The 18998-nt window shown below is 42.0% G+C and overlaps 1 protein-coding gene across 4 annotated transcripts in view; it reads left to right on the top strand.

Annotated features, from left to right (window-relative positions):
* Positions 1-9245, top strand: part of LOC109446342 (histone-arginine methyltransferase CARM1-like) — a 236591-nt gene extending 227346 nt beyond the window's left edge. For 2 of the 4 annotated variants that reach the window (XM_074330492.2, XM_019729683.3), the window contains one exon: positions 2773-3433. In XM_074330492.2, the coding sequence (XP_074186593.1) occupies positions 2773-2782 (10 nt within the window). In that variant the 3' untranslated portion in view covers positions 2783-3433. Of the gene's footprint in view, positions 1-2772; positions 3439-9085 lie in introns of those variants that run through there. The other 2 variants (XM_019729679.3, XM_019729702.3) reach the window with 2 other exon arrangements.
* Positions 9246-18998: the final 9753 nt, after the last annotated feature.

Here is an 18998-nt window from a genome sequence, read left to right as displayed (position 1 = left end):
TACAAAGAACTTGCTGCAATGAGATGGCTACAAGAAATATTTCTGGAAAAACTTCCCACCTTTATACCTATTCATTATGAGCTAATTAAAAATCTACACATGACATCAGTCACACAAATAAAACCACTGGACACCATCGCTCTACTTTCTTAATAAAAAGAGGCTTTTCTCTCATATTATGATGTCTCCCTAAGGCTTTTACTCAAAGCTTTATGTTCCTGTCACATTGAAAAGTTTGAAGAGAAGCAGAAACTCAGTAAACCGAACCAAAAATTCTTTGGCAGAGTTGGGAAAATGAAATTTTGAACTTGAAGGTAATGGGGCAAGTAGAGCTGCAATTGTATATGTTGTGTGCCAGTTGTCACACATGATACAACTCTGAAATCCATTGCCAATTAGGTATGTGGATCTTATCTTTAATTCTGGGGGGGGGAGGAGGAGTCCTCACTCCCATCCATCCTTTACACAGTCCTGCCATGTAAAACAAAGGACACAGGTTTTAGCCTCAGAGAGAATAGGCTGATGACTCACTAGTACTATTTAAGCTGTCTAGGCCTTAATTTTCTCATCTGTAAAATGGGATAAACAACGCAAGCCTCACTGGGAGATTGCAAGGATTCCCATACCATGTCCCGGTACTGAACAGGCCACGGGATTAGCGCTTAGTAAATGCTAGTTTCCTTTCTTCCTCCCTTTTCTTCCTGTTCTCTGTTCTCCAACTCCCTCAATAAGGTAAATAGATAATGATTTGTATAGTTCATGCCAAACAGAATCATTTGGATTTTGAAAAAGGAAGTGGATTTTTGGAGGATTTTCAAAAACTCACCTTTTGAATGCAAGAACCATGTAAACTAGTAACACCTGAGTCCCACTTCCACTTCATCTTCCAAGAACAAGGGTTTTACCATCAAACCACCTAGAGAGGACCTTGGCCTTGGCTTCGGCCAGCCCCTGCTTTGTATGGAGGCAGAAATACAGTGGCCACAGGGACCAAGTGAGAGCTTGTCAAAGGTCTAGTGATACCCAAGATGGCCATGGCCCTGTCAAAACACATGAACTGTTGAGAGAAGAGCAGATGACTTTCCTTTTCACTTTTTCTCTCCCTCAGCAGCAAGTCTGATTGACATATTTAATTAAACAGATAAGGGTGTTTAAAAATGTGACTCCCCTGAAAAAGATAAACAGAGTAATATCTACCTGATTTCAAGGCTGGGTATAAAGCTACAGTAATCGAGGAAATGTGGTACTGATGAAAGGACGGCATGTAGATGGATGGCATGGAATAGAGATCACAAACGGAAATCACATTTGAAAATCTGTAAAAAAACTAATATCCAGGCTATAAAAAAGAATTAGTGATATAATACTCTCAAAAAAGCCCAATAATACAAAAAAACGTTATTTTTAAAAAAAAGGCAAAAGATTTGACCACTTTATCAAAAAGATGTAATAGCAAATAAGTACATGAGATATTCAACATCATTAGTCATTAAGGAAACACAAGATAAAATCATAATGACATACCATTGCACGCCTATTAGAATGGCTAAAATTAAAATTCTGACAATTTCTGGCACGTGCTGGTGAAGATGTGGAGCTGCTGGAACTCTCATTCATTGCTGGTAGAAATGTAAAATGGTACTTATCATGTAGTTCAATGTTCAGTTACCATATGACCCAGTGATCCCACACCTAGGTAATTATACAAGTGAAATTAAAATTATATTTAAATGTTTATTGCAATTTTATCTGTAATCACCAAAAAACTGGAAACAACTAGTGTCTTTCAACTGGAGAATGAATAAACAAACTGGGCTCTATCCATACAATGGAATGATTTTCAGTAATAAACAGGAATGCAGTACTGATACATATAATAATACAGCTGAATCTCGAGTACATTATGTTAAGTGAAAGAATCCAAACTCAAAAGGCTACAGATTATATGATTCTTTATTTGACATTCTGAAAAAGGCAGCACTATAGAGACAGAAAACAGATCAGAGCTGGGGTTGGGGGAAGGGTTAAGTATAAAGGGGAATGGGTACATTTTTTTAGGACAATGGAACTTTCCATATCTTGATTGTCATGCTGGCAGTATATGGCTGTGTGAATTTGTCAAAACTTGCAGAACTATATACAATGAAAAGAATGAATTTTACTGTATGTATGTAAAAAAAAACTTTTTCAAGTACATAAAACTTGCCAAAAAAAAAAGAAGAAGAAAAAGGACAACATAAAGGGATAGCAGAAAATAAACCGAATGATATGCTAGGCAGTGGCAAGGCCAGGGATGGGAAATGGGTGTTATTTATATTGGGTGATCTGGGTGGCCTCTCCAAAGACGGGTTAGCTGAGTGGAGACGTAAATGTCAGGAAGCAGAGCAGATGGGCAAGCAGAGCCTTCCGGAAGAGAACAGTGAGGGCGAAGTGAGCCTATTGAATAGCAGGAAGAGAGAGAAATAAGTTGATGCTTCGCCTTTGCTATAAAGCTTTAAAATGAAAAAGTTCTTTCAGGGAACAAAAATCTAGATCATCATCTCAGATCTGAATTTAGGCTATGCATAATCAAACTTACTAAATATAGTGAGTAAATATAGATCTAAGAGTCCCCATAAAAACTCCAGGGAAGGGCGCGGGATTAGGAAGAGGGAAGGGGGAGGAGACAAAGAGGGAAGGAGAGGACAGGAACACGAAACTGGCTTGCCTGCCTCTTTGATCTTGGTAGAACTTATTACTTTTGGTGTCATAGAATCACCTTCTCTGTTTTAGGTTTGCTTAGAAGATAGTCACAAGCCAATCAATAAGTAAAATGAAGGCCTAAGAAGTCCCTCGACATCCAAGCGTATATTTCATGTTCCTAACATGCATTCTACATTTTAAAAGGATATTTAGATTTATTTAAATTCTTTTTTTTTTTTTAATTCTAACTCTAAAATGTGCATCCTAATTTTGTTGACAAGTCTATTTTTTTGGTGCTTCTTAAACTGGCTCTTTATAGCTTTCTGCATGTAGCTGAAGAATCTTTTTTTTTTTTTTTTTGAATTTTTGGTTTCTCTTTATTTGTATTATTATTTTAGTAAAGCCATCAGGATTGCTTCAATTTCTGAAGTGTTTAAAAAAGCAAGTTAACAAAACCCTACCTCATGTTTATATGTATGCGTATGTGTGATATGACATAAGAGCATGTTAGGAGTGATCTGTTTGCAATTTTAATCTGACTGCTTTTGCAAATATTTTCAACAAATCAGTAGCTAGCTCCTAACTCAGCAACGTGTTAAAGATTTTTTTGCCTTATTCATGTAATGGAATGATATGATATCGGGAATGTTCTTCATTGACAATATTTGATGACTCTGTACATAGTTAAGAAAATAAAGATGGAACCTTTGTCAGTTCTCTTAGGTTTACAATAAAACTGTACAGCGTAAGATACCAGTGGGGCCTCTCCTTTAAGACATTTGTTATATGTCACATGTCAAATGGTGATGAAAGATGATCTTTCCAAAGAGCAAGTTTTCCCCTGGCCCCAAAAACCTTATAAAAATGGATGTCACATCAGCACGACAATCTAATGAAACTCAACAGGCAACCTGCTCACTCTGTCAGGGGGACTGGAATAAATAGCAACTACATATTCTCATCAGTCAGTCAGTCACCCGCAGCTTTCAGCTTTCCACTCTGATGCTTTCGCTCATTCTGGCCACTCAGTTTGAAATAGTCTTCCCCTTCTATCTACTCCAACGATCTTACTCACATTACTTCAAGGCTCCGTCCCAATACACCCTCACCAGCATGCTTTGCTGACCACCTTCCACACTCACCAAAAGTATCCTTTCCCACCTTTGACGTGTCTCCTGTCCCTCTCCTTATTAAACCCTTTTTTGCAGCATTTTATCACTTCCTACCCTAAACACACACATATCTTTCTTGTCTATTAACTAAATTCTTTGTGGACTGGATCTGAGTCCAATTCATTTTTTTAATTTTTCACAGTGCCTAAGAGTACACCTAAAGCATCAAAAGTGCTCAATAACTGTACATTGATTAAAAAGATAAATTTATCCTGAAGTTAAGAGTAATTGGAATTATGGAATCAGGCCTGACAATGTTCTAACTGCCTTTCGAGCATGTTAGGCAGAAACTATGTAAACCCTGGATTGTAGAAACACAACACGGCTGTCGCCACTGTCTAAACCCACACCCAGGGCAGACATTCATAATCAATCCCAGCACTCTTTCCTGCTGAACCCTGACTTGGCCTCACAGTCCTTCTCAGCCTGATGCTCAAAAAAACCACTATCAGTTTGTAGAAATGGGCACAAAAGATGAAACCCATGACTTTTAAGGAGTCAAAAAATCGGTATTATTTCCCAGTCTTTGAGCAATCCGAAAGATCGGTAATATTTATGAATGTGTAATTTGCCCCATGACTTTGTAGTGGTGGAGAGATCAGGAAGAGAGTTTGGCCAAGCTCCAGAAGCAATACTGAATAATTTCCCTTTTTTGGGGGAAAGGAATTAGGGTGGGCTTCTTCAACTAGCTCTTCCAAGCCTTCCCCCAACTTATACAGTAAACATTCTTTTAGTCCAAGGCCAGGAGAAAAGAATTCAAAAGGGACTATTTTTCATCACATGCCAAACTCTGGGGACTGAGAGAAGGAGTGACGGCCTAAGCCCCTCTGATCGTCCCTTGGGGTTTACCCCTTAGCCCACCACAGAATGATACTGGATAGAGGGGAGAACTGGGTTCTAACCTCTAAATAAGGGAGACCCCAGCCTCTAGACAAAGGCTTTTTTATCCTGTTTAGCCATTTTAAATGAACGAGGACTAAAAATGGAACCTGCTCTAAGCAGCAGAAAAGAAACAATGAAGCACACATTTGATATCCCTGTATGCTACAAGGTGGGTGTCGGGGAGTGAGTGTCTTTTTGTCAATCGCTGAGAGATGCCCCTCCATGTAATCAATAACTCCCCTGATATATTCCTTAAATATTTTTTCATCCTCTTCACCTTATTTTTGGAAATTTAAGTGCACTCTTAGTAAAGTTACTAAAAAATGATTTAAAGTAGTATAGGCTAGAGTTTATTTTATTGGAGGAATTTAGTAACTTATTCCAGTCCTATACCTACAGAATGATTAAGAATCAAAGGGGCTAGCTTATTAAGTGTAAATTGACTGTGTTTTGTGGGGAAATCACATTACTAGGGTCCTTTCCCATTTGAAAGTGACCTCAAAGCAACTCCCCGGTAAATATCAAGAGTAGATTCTGAATTGAGGAAAACCTTTGAAATCTCAGTTTCTCACGAAACCAACCTGCCACAATTGAGAACAGCACCCCGGAGTGTAGAGGGAAGTTGGTCGGGCGCTGACGTCAGGCTGCTCGGAGGTAGCCTATGTCGGAGACACGCGGCCGGGACACCGTGGGACTTAGAAGTCACACTGGCTGAGGAACTCCAGGACAGACACCAGGAAGTCCCTGGAGAGGTTAAATCATGCCTTTGACTGCCAGTATCACAAAATCCTGACTGCAAATACCTAAACAATGAAGAAATTTATTATATCAAGAAGTCCAGAGGTAGCGTGGACTCCACCATTGCTGACCAGTGGCTCAGTGATTTCATCCAGGACTGCAGTTCTTCCCTCCTTTTGCTCTCCCATCCTCCCTCATAGTCCAGCACCCCCTGTGTGGGCACCAGGCCATGGTGGAAATTGCAGACACCTCATCCGGACACACCAATGTCCTGAGTCATAATAAGAGGCTATCACTTCTGGTGTCTCCTCTTTAAAAAGTATGATGATGGTAGTTAATGCTTATATGATGCTGTGTGCCAGGCTTCAGTCCTAAGTGCCTTATAACCACAGTAAGTCCTCACTAACAGTGTTAATTCATTCTTGGAACTGAGGCAGAATGACGTATAAGGAAACCAATTTTACCTTAGTCTAATCCATATAAACAAGAGTTAAGTTTTTACAGCATCTTATCAACGTTGTAATGAAATGACATTGAATGAAAGAATGTTATTCGAGAACCTGCTATATTAACTAATTTTAATCCTTACAACTCTATTATGTGTGTACCATTATTGACACCATTTAACAGATGAGGAAATTGAGGCAGAAAGACTAAGTAAATGTCCTAATGACGCACAGCTAACAAGTGGTGGAGCCAGGATTTTGAACCAGACAGTCCACTCCAGAGTCTATGCCCTTAACCACAGAGCTCTCTCTATTGCAAGAAAGTCTTTCCAAAAGCAACCCAGAGACTTGCTTTCATCCTTCATTGGCCAGAACTGAGTCACATGTTCGCCTCTAAACCAATCACTGACAAGAGACATTATCATGAAAAGGTTGAACCAAACAAGATTTCTTACTGACCTCGAGGTAGACTCATCTTTCCCAAGGGATAAAAAGTAGAATTCTGTTCCCAAAGAAGAGAAATGGACATAAGGCAAGGAACCAGCAATGCCTGCTTTGAGGGGCTGCCTACAGACTGTCCAGCTTCACTACTAATTCCATTTCCTCTGCCTTCATAAGGTAAGATAGCATGTTGCACCATAGTCATCCGTGCATGTATTTCTACCTCCTCCCAATCGAACTCCAAAGATAGGAACAAGTCTCACAAATCTGCATGTTCCCCACAGGGCCTTGCACATAGACAGTGTTCAAGAACTGTTTGTTCATTGTAATTGAATTTTCATTCTTGAGTCTACTTAATTGGAGAGGTCATCAGTTGGCCATGCTCAAGGAAGCCAGATAATGCATTTTCACATTGCTCTAGCAATCAAATGAAGTCTGAGAAACTTCCCTTGCCGTACAAAATAGCATGAAATCCCACATTAACATGGGTCAATGCAAAAGCCTAAACTTATTAAATTGTTAGTGTCTTGCACTCAGCACCCTTGGAGGTAACATTAATGTCACATTTTTATTATGACTTGACATTTCCACGTTAAGGAAACACATCAGAGAGCCATAAGACAGAGCAGGCTACATAATTTACACCTCGCTGTGCAAAAAGAAGATGCGAACACCTAGCTTAGGTGGATAAGTCAGTCCTACCTTTCATGGGCCTATTGCTATAACCCATGATGAGCAGGGGACCCCCAAGGGATTGTAACTTACCAGGATTGAGATCAGGTAAGAGGGTCCCACTGAACTCACAGTGACACTATCAGACCGTAGCAGGGACTGGCATTGTCCTGAACCACCCCAAGAAGAATCAGGATGCATGCATAATGCTGACCCTACCTGTAAGCCTTGCCTTGGCTTCTGCTGGGGACAGAGTGTAACATTAGAACTCAGGCCACCACCGCCTGGTTGCTGCAGTAATGAAAGAGACAGGAGCAGAAAGGGGAAGGCCAGGCAGGGCCTCGGGTTTGATGGGTAGATGAGAACTCATCCAGAGAGGCACTGGGGAGGCAGAACCACTTGTGAGCCCAGGCTTCAAGCCCCTGGTGTGTGCTCCTTAGTGCCATCATATTTCACTTACAAAACACAAATTCAAAGACAAAAGTATTCCAGATCTCAAGATGGTGACCACAGAGCATTAAACCTCAAACTCTTCTGAGCACAGAATCCTGTGCACCTGAACTTAACACTAATCCTGGCCTTAGAGGTGAGGTGTAAGTACCTGTTTAAATCAACTATCCATCTATGGAGAAGACAGGTATCATTTTAAGACATGCTCTTGTACAAAAGCTTATTGAATGAATGAGCATATCTAATGGGATGGGGAAGAAATTGGACAATGAAGAGGGTAAATTGTTCACTGTACAAGTGTCCATCCCATGTCCCATTCAGTGGCTCCTCCCCTAAATGTATGCCGTGGTGACTTCGGACTTTATTTTGTAGACAGGTAATGAGGTGCTATTCCACATTTTTGAAGTGGAGGAGTGACACAATCAACGGATCTTTTTGGTGGCACTATGGAAGCAGAGTTCAAGGAAGTAGAGACTCTAGTCAGGAAATCAACTAAATTCTAAATCAGCAATTACTGAAAGTGACATTATAGCACAATGGTTAAAGATGTGGGCTCTTTAGTAAGAGATACCTGTGTTCAAATCCTGGTTCGGTCATTTAGATAATATAGCCTTGGGCCAGTCACATGCTTTCTCTAAGTTTCAGTTTCCTTAGCCACTAAAAGGAAGTAATCACAATAGTGTTTTTGTGACAGTTAAATGAAATGATACATATGAGGCCCTTAACACACTGCCTGAGTCATTAAATGTAGCTGTTATATTATCACAGGAAATGGATTCTTAGTTCCTCCTCCCAGCTCCATGTTTACATGCTTTTCAAAACTGCTGTGATTCCAGTGATATGATGGAGAGAGGCAAGTGCCTGACCACCCAATCTACCAGTCTCTCTCCTCTCTGCAATCCATAATTCCTTGGGACAGAAGGGTAACTGTTTATTCCCTCTCCTATTTCATAGTCTTATTCCCTAACTTTGGGCAGCTGCCTCAAGATCTGGCTGTACAATATGGAGTAGCATCTTACCTGTAGAAGGAACCCTTGGCCTGAGTCCCTTGTATATCAAAGGAATTTAGAAAAATCCACTTTCTGTTCATAGCCTAATTTTAAATACATTGCCTTGCCAAAGAAGTCACCTCATTCATGTATTCATTCCTTTATTCACTCACCCTCTCTTGCCCGAGGTCAAAAAGCCTATATAAAGGATGATCTAAAGGATGATGATTTAAAGAAGAAACTAAAATACATTTGTTTACATGTTGCAGTATGTTGTCTCCATTAAAAACAGAATTTATCATTGTTATGTGATAAGTGAAGTAATTTATGGAAATCCTACTTAAACCTACCAGGATGTATGTAATTTGGGGAACAAACAACAACAGTTACATGTCAGAAGCACCAGAAGCTGCTGGCACTGTTTCCCAGGTATTAGGAAGTACATAGAAATTAGAATGAAAGAAGGTATTCATCAAAACAAAAGTGCTAAGGCCAGGCGCTTTCAAAAGTGGAGGGGTTAACACCATGAGCTTTACAATCAGGCACAGTAGGTTTGCATGTGTGTGGATATGAGTGCTGCATGCCAGTATTTCCAGTTTTCTTCTCCTTCCAGGAGGAAGAGGATCGTAAGAGGATCGTGTTTCCTAGACCTCTTGAAGTTAGGCAAGGCCTGGTGAACTGCTATGGCCTGTGCAGGGCAAGCAGAAGTGAGGCATGTCATCTCCATGTTGAAGCATTTAAAAGACAGTAGGAGATTCTCCATGCCAGCTCTTCCCTTCTGCCTCAGTAATTGCAGAATTCCTGTTGAGATGATTTGTCATTACATGGTAAAGCCGCTTTCAGCCTGAATCTCTGAATCAATCTATGCATCTCTGAATGTCTCAGAACGTCCATGTCAACCTATGTTATACATGCAGTTTGAGCAAAACACAAACCTTTGTTGTTTTAAACCACTGAGCGTTGGGAGTATTTCTTATTGCGGAATTATTAAGCCTGTCCTAACCAATGCATCATCGTTCTAGGTACTGAGGATCCATACATAAATGAGGTAGTATTCTCCTTTTTATATTACAGCAGGAAGGATACATACAGTAAAGATATCAGCAAATAAATATATAGAACATTAGAATATACAGAGTGGTGTGAAGCACAAATCCAGGGAATGGAATGTGGAGTGCCCTGGTGGCTGCTTCTTAGGCAGCAGTGCTCAGAGAAACCTCCCTGAAGGGCTAAGTGTTGAACTGATGAGAAGGGAGCCATGAAAAATTTGGAGAAGACTCGGGCAGAGACAAAGGCAATTTGAAGGTCTGAAGCAGGGGGGTGATATGGTAGGATTTATACAGTGTACTTTTTCACTCTGGTTGCTTTTGATAAGCAGACTGTATGTGGGCAAGAATGGAAACAGGAAAATCCTGATGTAACAGAACAAAGAGAGGCAGAATGTTAGGGCTAGGCTGTAGTATGGAAGATGCTGAGAAGTGACCGGATGCAGGGTCTGTTTTTGGAGACAGTAGTAACAGAACTTGCTGATAGATTGGCTGTCAGTACGAGAGGAAAGGGCTCAAGGTCAACTCCCAGGTGTTTGGTCTGAGCAACTTGGTGCTATTTACTAAGATGGAGAAGACAGAGGGAGGAACAGGTTTGGGAGGGAGGTTGGGAGGGCACATCAAGAGTTGTGTTGTGAACCTTGTGGGTTTGAGATGGCTGCTTGATGCCAAAGTGGAGCTCTCGGGCAGGCAGTGAGATGCGTGCATCTGGGATCTGCAAGAGTGCATTCTGGAGGTAGAAGTTGGAGAGTCACGGAGAACACAGGTGGTAATCAGAGCACAGGCCTGGATCAGGTGCCTTAGAAGATAATGTAGAGAAGGGAAGAGAGCCAAGAACAGAGAACCCTAACATTTAAAAGTTGGAGAGACTAGAAAGGGCCCGGAAGAGAGACTGAGCAGTTTGCCCAGTAAGGTCAGAGGACTGTGGTAATACGGAACAAAAGAAGAAATTGCTTCAAGGTGGAGGGATGAACAATGTGCGTCAAATGTGGCTATGAGGTCATATATGATGGAAACAGAGATCTGGCCACTGGAGTAAGTAACAAGGGAGTTACCGATCGCCTGGATAAGCGCCATTGCAGGGGTGAAGAGTGAAGGGGATAATGACGAAGTGGAGAAAGTATATCTAGACAGCTTTCCCCAGGTGGTTTCAAGTGGAGAATAGCAGAAAGATGGGGTGCGAGCTGGGTCCCTGTATCTGAATCTCTGCCTTGACCACATGTAGAACACCTCAGACCCTCCAGCTTCATCTTAATAGACTACATGTGGGCTGGAGTCTTTCCTGAATCTTAGCCCCACGTCTGGGAATGTACAACTGTCTGCCAGACTACCCTGAGGACAGATTTCTGCCTACCAGAACCTCCGTGTCAAGTATGAGTAAACCACGTACCCAGGAGACAGATGGACAAAAAGAGAAAGAAAAGAAGGAAAGCTTTCTTCACCAAACCAGGAGAGTTCTGTGTACTTGGTGGCAGTCAGTGACGGTGCTGAGCTTCCCTAAAGCATGATCTTCAGGGAGCTACGTGGTGACGGTAGGTCGGACACCTCACATCGTCAGCAGTTAGAAACGAAGCAGTAGATGATCACAGTGCCGGAGGTTGATTACCTTTAATTTTTGAATCGTCAGTACATTCACATGGCTCAAAATTGTGAAAGTATAAAGGATGTGGAATGAAATCTCCATCTGCCCCCTGCCCCCCTGCCTCCCAGTTCACATCACCAAAGTGAATTAATGTTTCTTGTCCGTTCTTCCCTACGCACACATGCAAATACACACGCACTTTTCTCTCTCTCCACCTTTTGGAGTGAGTGGTATTATACCCTACATACTATTCTGCACCTACAAGCCCAGGAATTGGGCAACATGGAGAGAAGTGGGTTTTTGCAACTTTACTTCACAGCTACTGAGTTCATGATAAATATTTTTAGGAAAGCAGTTTTTATTAGGTAGTAGGCTGATAAATAGAGTCTAAATGGATTTCTCATATGTCTGGGGGTATCTGTTGAATAGGGAGGACCTGTGAGGAAGTGAGAGGTGCCTAGGAGAATGAAAGTGGGAAATGTGACATGTCAGCATTTTTGTACAAGTTCCCAGGGACTGTCATGGAACTTTGCCATCACTGATGGGTTTGCTCATCATTATCCCATCCCTTCCAGCACTTTTGGGAAGGCTCTGCCCTCCCGCCAGCATACCCACAGGGGTTCTTGACTGGCTCTCTGTGAAGTCAATCTGCTGCCAAGATCACCACCTGTCCCCTGTCAAAACTGGCCCAAACGCCTCTCTGTTGGCTGACCATCCTTGCAATGCTGCCCTCAGGATTTATTGTCTAACCAGGTCCCCAAGCTCCTGGTTGGATGTCCCACCACCAGCTGCATGTCTGGGCCCCTCTCCTAGCAGGGGGCCTGTGCCCCTTGAATGTGTACCAATTCTAACATTAAAAAAAAAAAATAGGACCCAGTTTTTAAAATTACCATCTGACTTGCCAAGTGAAGTGAAGCTCATTTTCAAATGATTCCCAGCTGTCATAATAGCATTGTGCCTGAATGGCTCAGCCATCACAGAAGCAAGGAGGGCAATTTTATTTCGTATTTGACCTGATAACAGGAATTGTGATTAGAAATCAACTTGAGATACTTAGAACAGCTACTTATAATCACATCAATTAACATTTATGCATTGCTTTACTGTTTTTAAAGCACTTTTTATGTACACTGTCATAATATGATAGGGAGTGATGGTGGCTCCAAGGAGAGAACAAAACTGAATTATTTTACAGCCTAAGCTTAGAAACAGGAAGGAAATAGGCAGGTTCTTACCAAAAGGAATATCAAAAGAAGACCCCAGTGCTAAGCACAAAAGAACAAGCACTAACAGTGCCAAACCTAGAGAGGCTGAAATAAAAACATTGCCAACCATTGTCAAGATAGACATGTCATGGGAGGAAGGTCAAATCAAACAGAGGTCTTCTAACAATGTGTTCAAGACAGAGGGCTGTGAAACAACTATTTGGCCAGAGTAGGCTGTTTATACTTTGGTTTATTGCATAGGTAATACATAGCTTTGTATTAAAATATCACAACTGCAGATAAACCAAAAGAAAAAAAAAAAGAAAAAGGTATGTTAGACTTCTCTGTCTAGCCTCATTGCTATTGATACCCCCAATTTGTTGCTGCTTTCCCTAGCTCCCAGAGAAATACTTTCTGGCTCCCTGTCCAACCTGTTCCATCTTCCAGTAGTTTGGGAATAAACATTTCCTAGCTATTGGTGACTCAGTAAGGACCTAATTGATGATAACTGCTTTTCCTGAAGAATTGGTACCCCTAGTTATCTTTTGTCTTAGGGGCTGAAATGCACAATATATCCATAAAAATTGTGAAAGGATTTGGCTTGATTAATGTCACGGCAATGAGTGCCAAGCAAAACCATGATTCGCCACATCTGGCAAGTTTGATTTGCCAATTTTGAATAAACATTTTCTTCATGGTGCTCTCCCCAAAGAGTCTCACGGAACTGGCTGGGACACAGCTTTGTGTTTCCTCTCCCACCCTCACTCCATTTGCCTATTGAGTTCCCTTGCATACAGTAGGTGCTCAGTACATATTTACCGAATTAAAGTTCTCTTTCTCAGAGTATTGTGGAGCTCCGCTATTGAACTGATTCAGTAGGCTTTGTTTCGCATGAACTCCTGTATGAAGCCATTGTCCTGATGAGGAAGTGAGAGCTGACTTGTTGAAAAGACTGATTCTCCCCCTTGGGAGTAAACATGTGGGAATGTGTAAGGGTTGATGGCGGGACTACAATGTGATGAGTCTGAGTGTGTGCATAGGTGTTACTGCTTTATTTCTGCACAATGGGAAATGCCCAGCAATGGCCCTTCTCACCAGAAGCTAGCACTTAGAATTTCGTTCTTCGCTCATAGTTCTCTTCTCTGGACTTGCCCTCCCTCCAGCATTCTTCTCCATCTTATTACAGTTGTACCCAAATGCCTCAAGTACAAATTGATCTAAATTCTTGGAGAAAACCAGACTCGGGACATCCTGGACAGGTTACAAAGTGGAGGGGAGCTCTCCAGAATGAAGACCAGGGATGGACAAGAGAATGGCACAAGAGCGGGAAAGTGGCCGGTAAGATTAATACTGGCCCAGCGTTTCTGGAACACACTTGAGGGGCTTTTTTTCTAACAATGCTAAGCCTGCAGTCACCCCAAATCCTGTCCTTGCCCAGAGGTGAGGAGAGGAGCAGGGGTGGGACACGGGGCAGGAGAGGGGGATGAGTGCAAAGAGAAGTTGAATTAGAGAGAAAAGAAGACAGGGAAGTTGGAAGTGGGATCAATGGAAATAGCAAGGATTGAGCAATAGCGCTCTTCCCAGGTGGCTGTTAACGAGTTATCTGTCTGTCTTTCTATTTGTCTATCTATAGCCATCCATCCATCCACCCACTCATCTATCCATTTATCCATCCACTCATCTATTTATCCATCCTGCCTTCCAAAAGGATTTAAGTTAGTTTCCAAGGATAAATTTTACATAATGATATAGTATAAACTGTAATTGGGTAGAATAACTAAGAAATACAAGGATGGGGGACAGAATGTTGCCAAGAGTGGAGCTGACCGCACACGCTTGCTGGTCTGCTTCTCCATGGGCTGCTTCTGACAGTGAGAGGCAGTGATTCACGTGCCCAGAGTGAGCATCTTCCTAACCCTGGGCTCTGGCCTGTCTTCCTCTCCAAATATGCGTCTCTGGTTGTGTCTTGTTGGACCGCACACCCAGCTGGACTTTGTGGGGGTGACCTCTATATGCAGTGGGTGACAGGGAGAAAGCAGACCTAATTGTGTATGTTTCTGAGGATTGTAGACGTTAAAACCCAAATGCAACAAATTGCTTCACTTCCATAAGGCAAATTAACAGAACCCACCCAGCTATAGAAACTATCTTGTCAGAATTTATAAAACAACATTAGGTTTTCAGAGCTCAAAAAAATAGCAAATTTTAAAATCATTTTTTGAGTTAAGGTTTTAAACCATGTTGACAGGGCCTATGAGATTCTTTCCTTATCTGACATCTCCCTCTACTGACAGTACCTTCTCTCACTTTTTCCTTAGAACGTAGCAGGGAAGTCCTTTGAAAGTGACATGCCTGTGAAATGCCTTTGAGTCCTTGCTCACAGATTGGAGGAGGACCAGGGGGAAGATCATAGGTCCTGTTTGGGACTTGGGGAATTAGAGCCATCCAGCTTCAGTCAGCAATAGGATACATAAGGCTGGAGCTCAGAATCGGGACCTCAGACAAAGAGAGAAGTGGCAGAGTGGTCAGTGGGGGTGATGGATGAGAAGAGGAGGAGGAGGGCAATGCCCTAACCTTGAGTCTCTCAGACATAAAGGTCAGGCGGATGGGTGGGAGCCAACAACACAAATTCAGTCATTTGTTCCTCTGAAGGTCTTTTGACAGCACCTCCTATGGGGGGCCCATCCATTCTTGGCTTGTATAATCCCAATGTTGGGAAATCCCCTCATAGTCAAGAATTGTTTCACAGTGTTTCATGTTAGCAAGTGATTGCTTATGATGAGCTAGAATCTGCTTTCTTCCAGCTTCCATCCTGTTTTATCATTCTGCTGTTCTATGTGATGTAGACTTCTACCTCACATGTTTACCCAACAAATGCTTCCCCATGAGAATCCCATGAGACAAATATGGCTTAATGGGTAAATGCCCCAGTTCAAGGTCTAATCTATCCCCCCTTCATCCCCCCACCCCCATTCTAATCCCTTAAGGGCAAAGACTGTGTCTTATTCCCCTCCCTCTCCAGTTTCCAGCCCATCAAACATTTCAGGGAGGCTTTCTATGTAGTATGTACTTCACATGCATGATCTCTTTAGACATCACAACAATTGAATGCACTGGGCATTATTATGATCTCCAATTACAGATTAGGAAACTGAGGCTAAGAGTGATATGCAATTTGCACAAAACCACATGGCAAGTATATAATGCAGTCTGGCTTGGAATCCATGTCTTTCTGATATCAACGCTTGGGCACTTAATCAATGTGACTCTACCTGTTTTGTCTGCAGACAGCATCAGGCACAAAAAAAGCCCACAGTGGTAGCTACTGGACTGAACCAATTTGTAATAATACCTACTTGAAAATTGGTAACTTGGGGTCATGGGGCTCATAGATAAAACAAATAAGACTTTGTCTCTGGACCCAAATTTCTTCCCAGTTGACACTACTGACTTTCTTATCTTGGATTTCTCCAGAGGGCAATAGATTCCTGCTGACGATACTTTAGATGTCACTGGCTCCCTACTAACCAGCTCTATAACCTTAGGTAAGTTACTCAACTTCTTTGAGCCTTGAGTTTCTTATCTTTATAAGAGGGATGAGTACTTGATGATATGTTGTGAGTTTAACCGAAAATGTAAGTTAAATGTTAAATACAGAGCCTGCCCCACACCATATCTACTCAGAAGTAGATATCAGTCTATGATGGGAAATTAAAAAATTGGTGATTATCATTTCTACCTGAAGAAGATGAATGATTGGAGGAAATGGGGGCAGCAAATAGAGAGAGAAGCCATGGGGGTAAGGAAGCAAATAAAATGCAATATTATGGAAGCCTTAGAAAGAGAGTGTGATCCTCAGTTCCTGTCTCTCTTAGGGGACATTCAAGAGTCTCTGTCTTGCATTTGGCAAAGAAATACAGGGGACTTTCAAGACTTGTTTCTGCAGAGAAATGGGGATAGAGACAGAGGGCAGAAAAGTGGAGCAAAGAAATAAAGGCAATTACTGATGACTATTTGTCAAGTGCGGTAGGAAAAGGAAGTAGAGGAGGGGGCAGCAATCCAAGGGTAATGGCTTTCTGTAAAGATGACTGATAAATTCTCACTGAATCAACGGCTGAGTGAGTGAGTGAAGATGCTTGAGTTTGATTAAATGATTTCCATAATGTTGACATTGTTGGGTCTGTGGCATCTGTATGCCTTTTTGGTAATAATGATGGGAGAAAAATTGGGAGGATTATATAATAATTTCAGGAAAAACAAAAAAGAAACTCACATCTTTACCAAGAACATTAGGTAAAAATCTTTTCACCTGCTGCCATCTGTGGCTCTCTAAACTCCCAAATTTTTTGAATGCTCTCCACTTGAAATAAGGTGTCAGTCAGATAAGACCCAAAAATACCAGTTGTGGTTGGAAGCTGATCATCAAGGATTTGGAGATGTGTAAATGTGAGTCTGAGAATTTAAATCCATTCAGGCACATCTCCTGAGATTCTTACGCTCAAATAGACTAGGCTGGATGAAAACCCATTTGTGGCCTCAACCCATTTCCTGGGTCCAGAGCTCCAATCCTTGAGTGGTGTTGGTTAGTCAGAAGGAGCCTCAACTTTGCAGAGTACGTGGTGAGTACCAGGCTGGTTATCTCCTACAGACTCAGGTTTCTTACACTTAAACTTGCATGAGAATCCCCTGGGGAGCTTGCAAAAATGCAGATTCTGCATAAATTAATCTGGGAGGGGCGTGAGATTCTCTTTTTGTAACACATCCCCAGGTGGTACTGAAGCTTTGCTGCTGGGCACCAGTATAGTGGACCAGGGGCACCTGACATACTCTTGGTGTCAGTTCAGTTCCAGGACTGGTTTCCTCCCTTCCCCAACCCTAGCACCACCATCCCCTGCCAGGAAAATGCAATAAATACAAATTCAGTAACAACAGTTGCTTAGAATCCTGAATTCACAGCTTAACAGTATTTTTGCTCTGCTTTGGGGGGGAAAATGTGTTTTCTTCATTTTGGATCCCATAATTCTTCTTCTTTTTTTTTTAACCTTAATGGTTTGGCACAAACCCACTCTTGTTGATTTGGTATTTCCTTTGTGGATAAACTTTCTGGCTTTGGAAAAAGCCTCCTTCTATTATGAGGCACTTTTAACCTGCAGGATTTCCATTTAGCTTAATTGGCATATTTATGTACTGAGATGGGTGCCTAGAGGGCTTGGGCCACAGCATGTTTTGTATAAATCGAAAAAAAATGAAATGAGCTGTTCTCACAGTTGTGTGCCCTTCAGTCGTGGAGTGTGGTAAAAGGTTCATCATTTACAGGCTGCAAAAGCTCAGGAAGATCAATAGGCATAATGCAAACCGGAGTCATTTAGAAAAGCAAAACTTGGGATTTTCAAAGCCCAGTTATTTCAGGAGCTTGGCCATTGTTAATTCCCTGTTAAACCCTTCCTGGGCCTTCACTCCCTCTCCATGTTAAGGAATGGCCTTCTCAATTCCTGATGAATCCTCCTCCTAAGTTTAAGCCCAGAAGCCTTCTCCTGAGGGTTGGACAGTTCATAAACTCTGAGGCACTGACTGTTCCTGACTAACCCCCTCTGATTACAAGCCCAGCTGCAGACTGTCACTTTCAGGTCACTTACGAGGCCTAGCATGCTTTGAAGACAAATGTGGGAATTGATTCTTATTGTTCTAATATAACTATGGTTAATGGCTTACAGATTTTTATATAGTCTGGCCCTGCTAGGCATGTCTGCTAAGTCTCTATTAAAGTTGACAAAGGAGAGAGAAGGTCAAAGGGCACGGGACAAATGCATGGCTTTCCTCCAAGCCAGACTGAGAAATGCCCCCTTAACAAGAATTCTTATGATCTCCTGAAGACCCGAGAGAGAAAGAGGGACCTTTGGTGGATACTGGATGAATTTGACCTCTGAGCTCAAGAGTGCATGTTTCACAGGAGGGGCAGGTGATATCATAGTAGCACAAATGCCACTGGGATGAGTTGATGAAAACAGATACAATGAACCAGCTACCCTTAGAGTTTTTAGCTCCTGCCAAGATGGCTGTAGTGGGTTGAATGGCGGCCCCACAAAAGATATGTCTATCCAGAAACTCTGAATGTGACCTTATTTGGAAAAAGAGTCTTTGCTTATGTAATTAAGTTAAGGATGTCTAGGAGATCTTCCTAGAAGATCTGAGTGGCCCTAAAGCCAATAGCAAGTGTGTTTATAAGAAGAAGAGAGGACACACCCAGGGGAAAAAGCAATGTGAAGATGGAGGCGGAAGTTGGCGTGGTGCAAGGCAAGAGTGCCAACGACTGACAAAAGTCTCCAGAAACTGAGAAGCATGGAACCGATTCTTCCTCAGAGCCTCCAGAAGGAACCAAGCCTGCTGACAGCTTTATTTTGGACTTCTGTACTCTAGGATGTGAGAGAATACATTTCTGTTGTTTTAAGTCACCAAGTTTGTGACCATTTCTTCAGGCAGCCTTAGGAAACTAACATAATGACCAACTATCCAGTCTGCTGACGTCCTCATCCAAAAATCAACCCTCAAGAAGCTCTAGAACCAGGAAGAAACATGGATTCTAGAAATTAGGGATAAAAAATGAATGTGAGCTGCCCCTGAGGAGACTGCTGGTTGTCTTGTCTGGTGGTAGGACAGGTGGGCGGCTGCACCAGGAAGGGTGGCCTGAGGCAA

Source organism: Rhinolophus sinicus, chromosome 16 (genome assembly GCF_057876585.1).
Source record: "Rhinolophus sinicus isolate RSI-liver-muscle chromosome 16, RSI-T2T, whole genome shotgun sequence".
NCBI lineage: Eukaryota > Metazoa > Chordata > Mammalia > Chiroptera > Rhinolophidae > Rhinolophus > Rhinolophus sinicus.
Note: the sequence above shows the minus strand (reverse complement) of the source record. Positions and strands in the feature narration are given on the sequence as shown.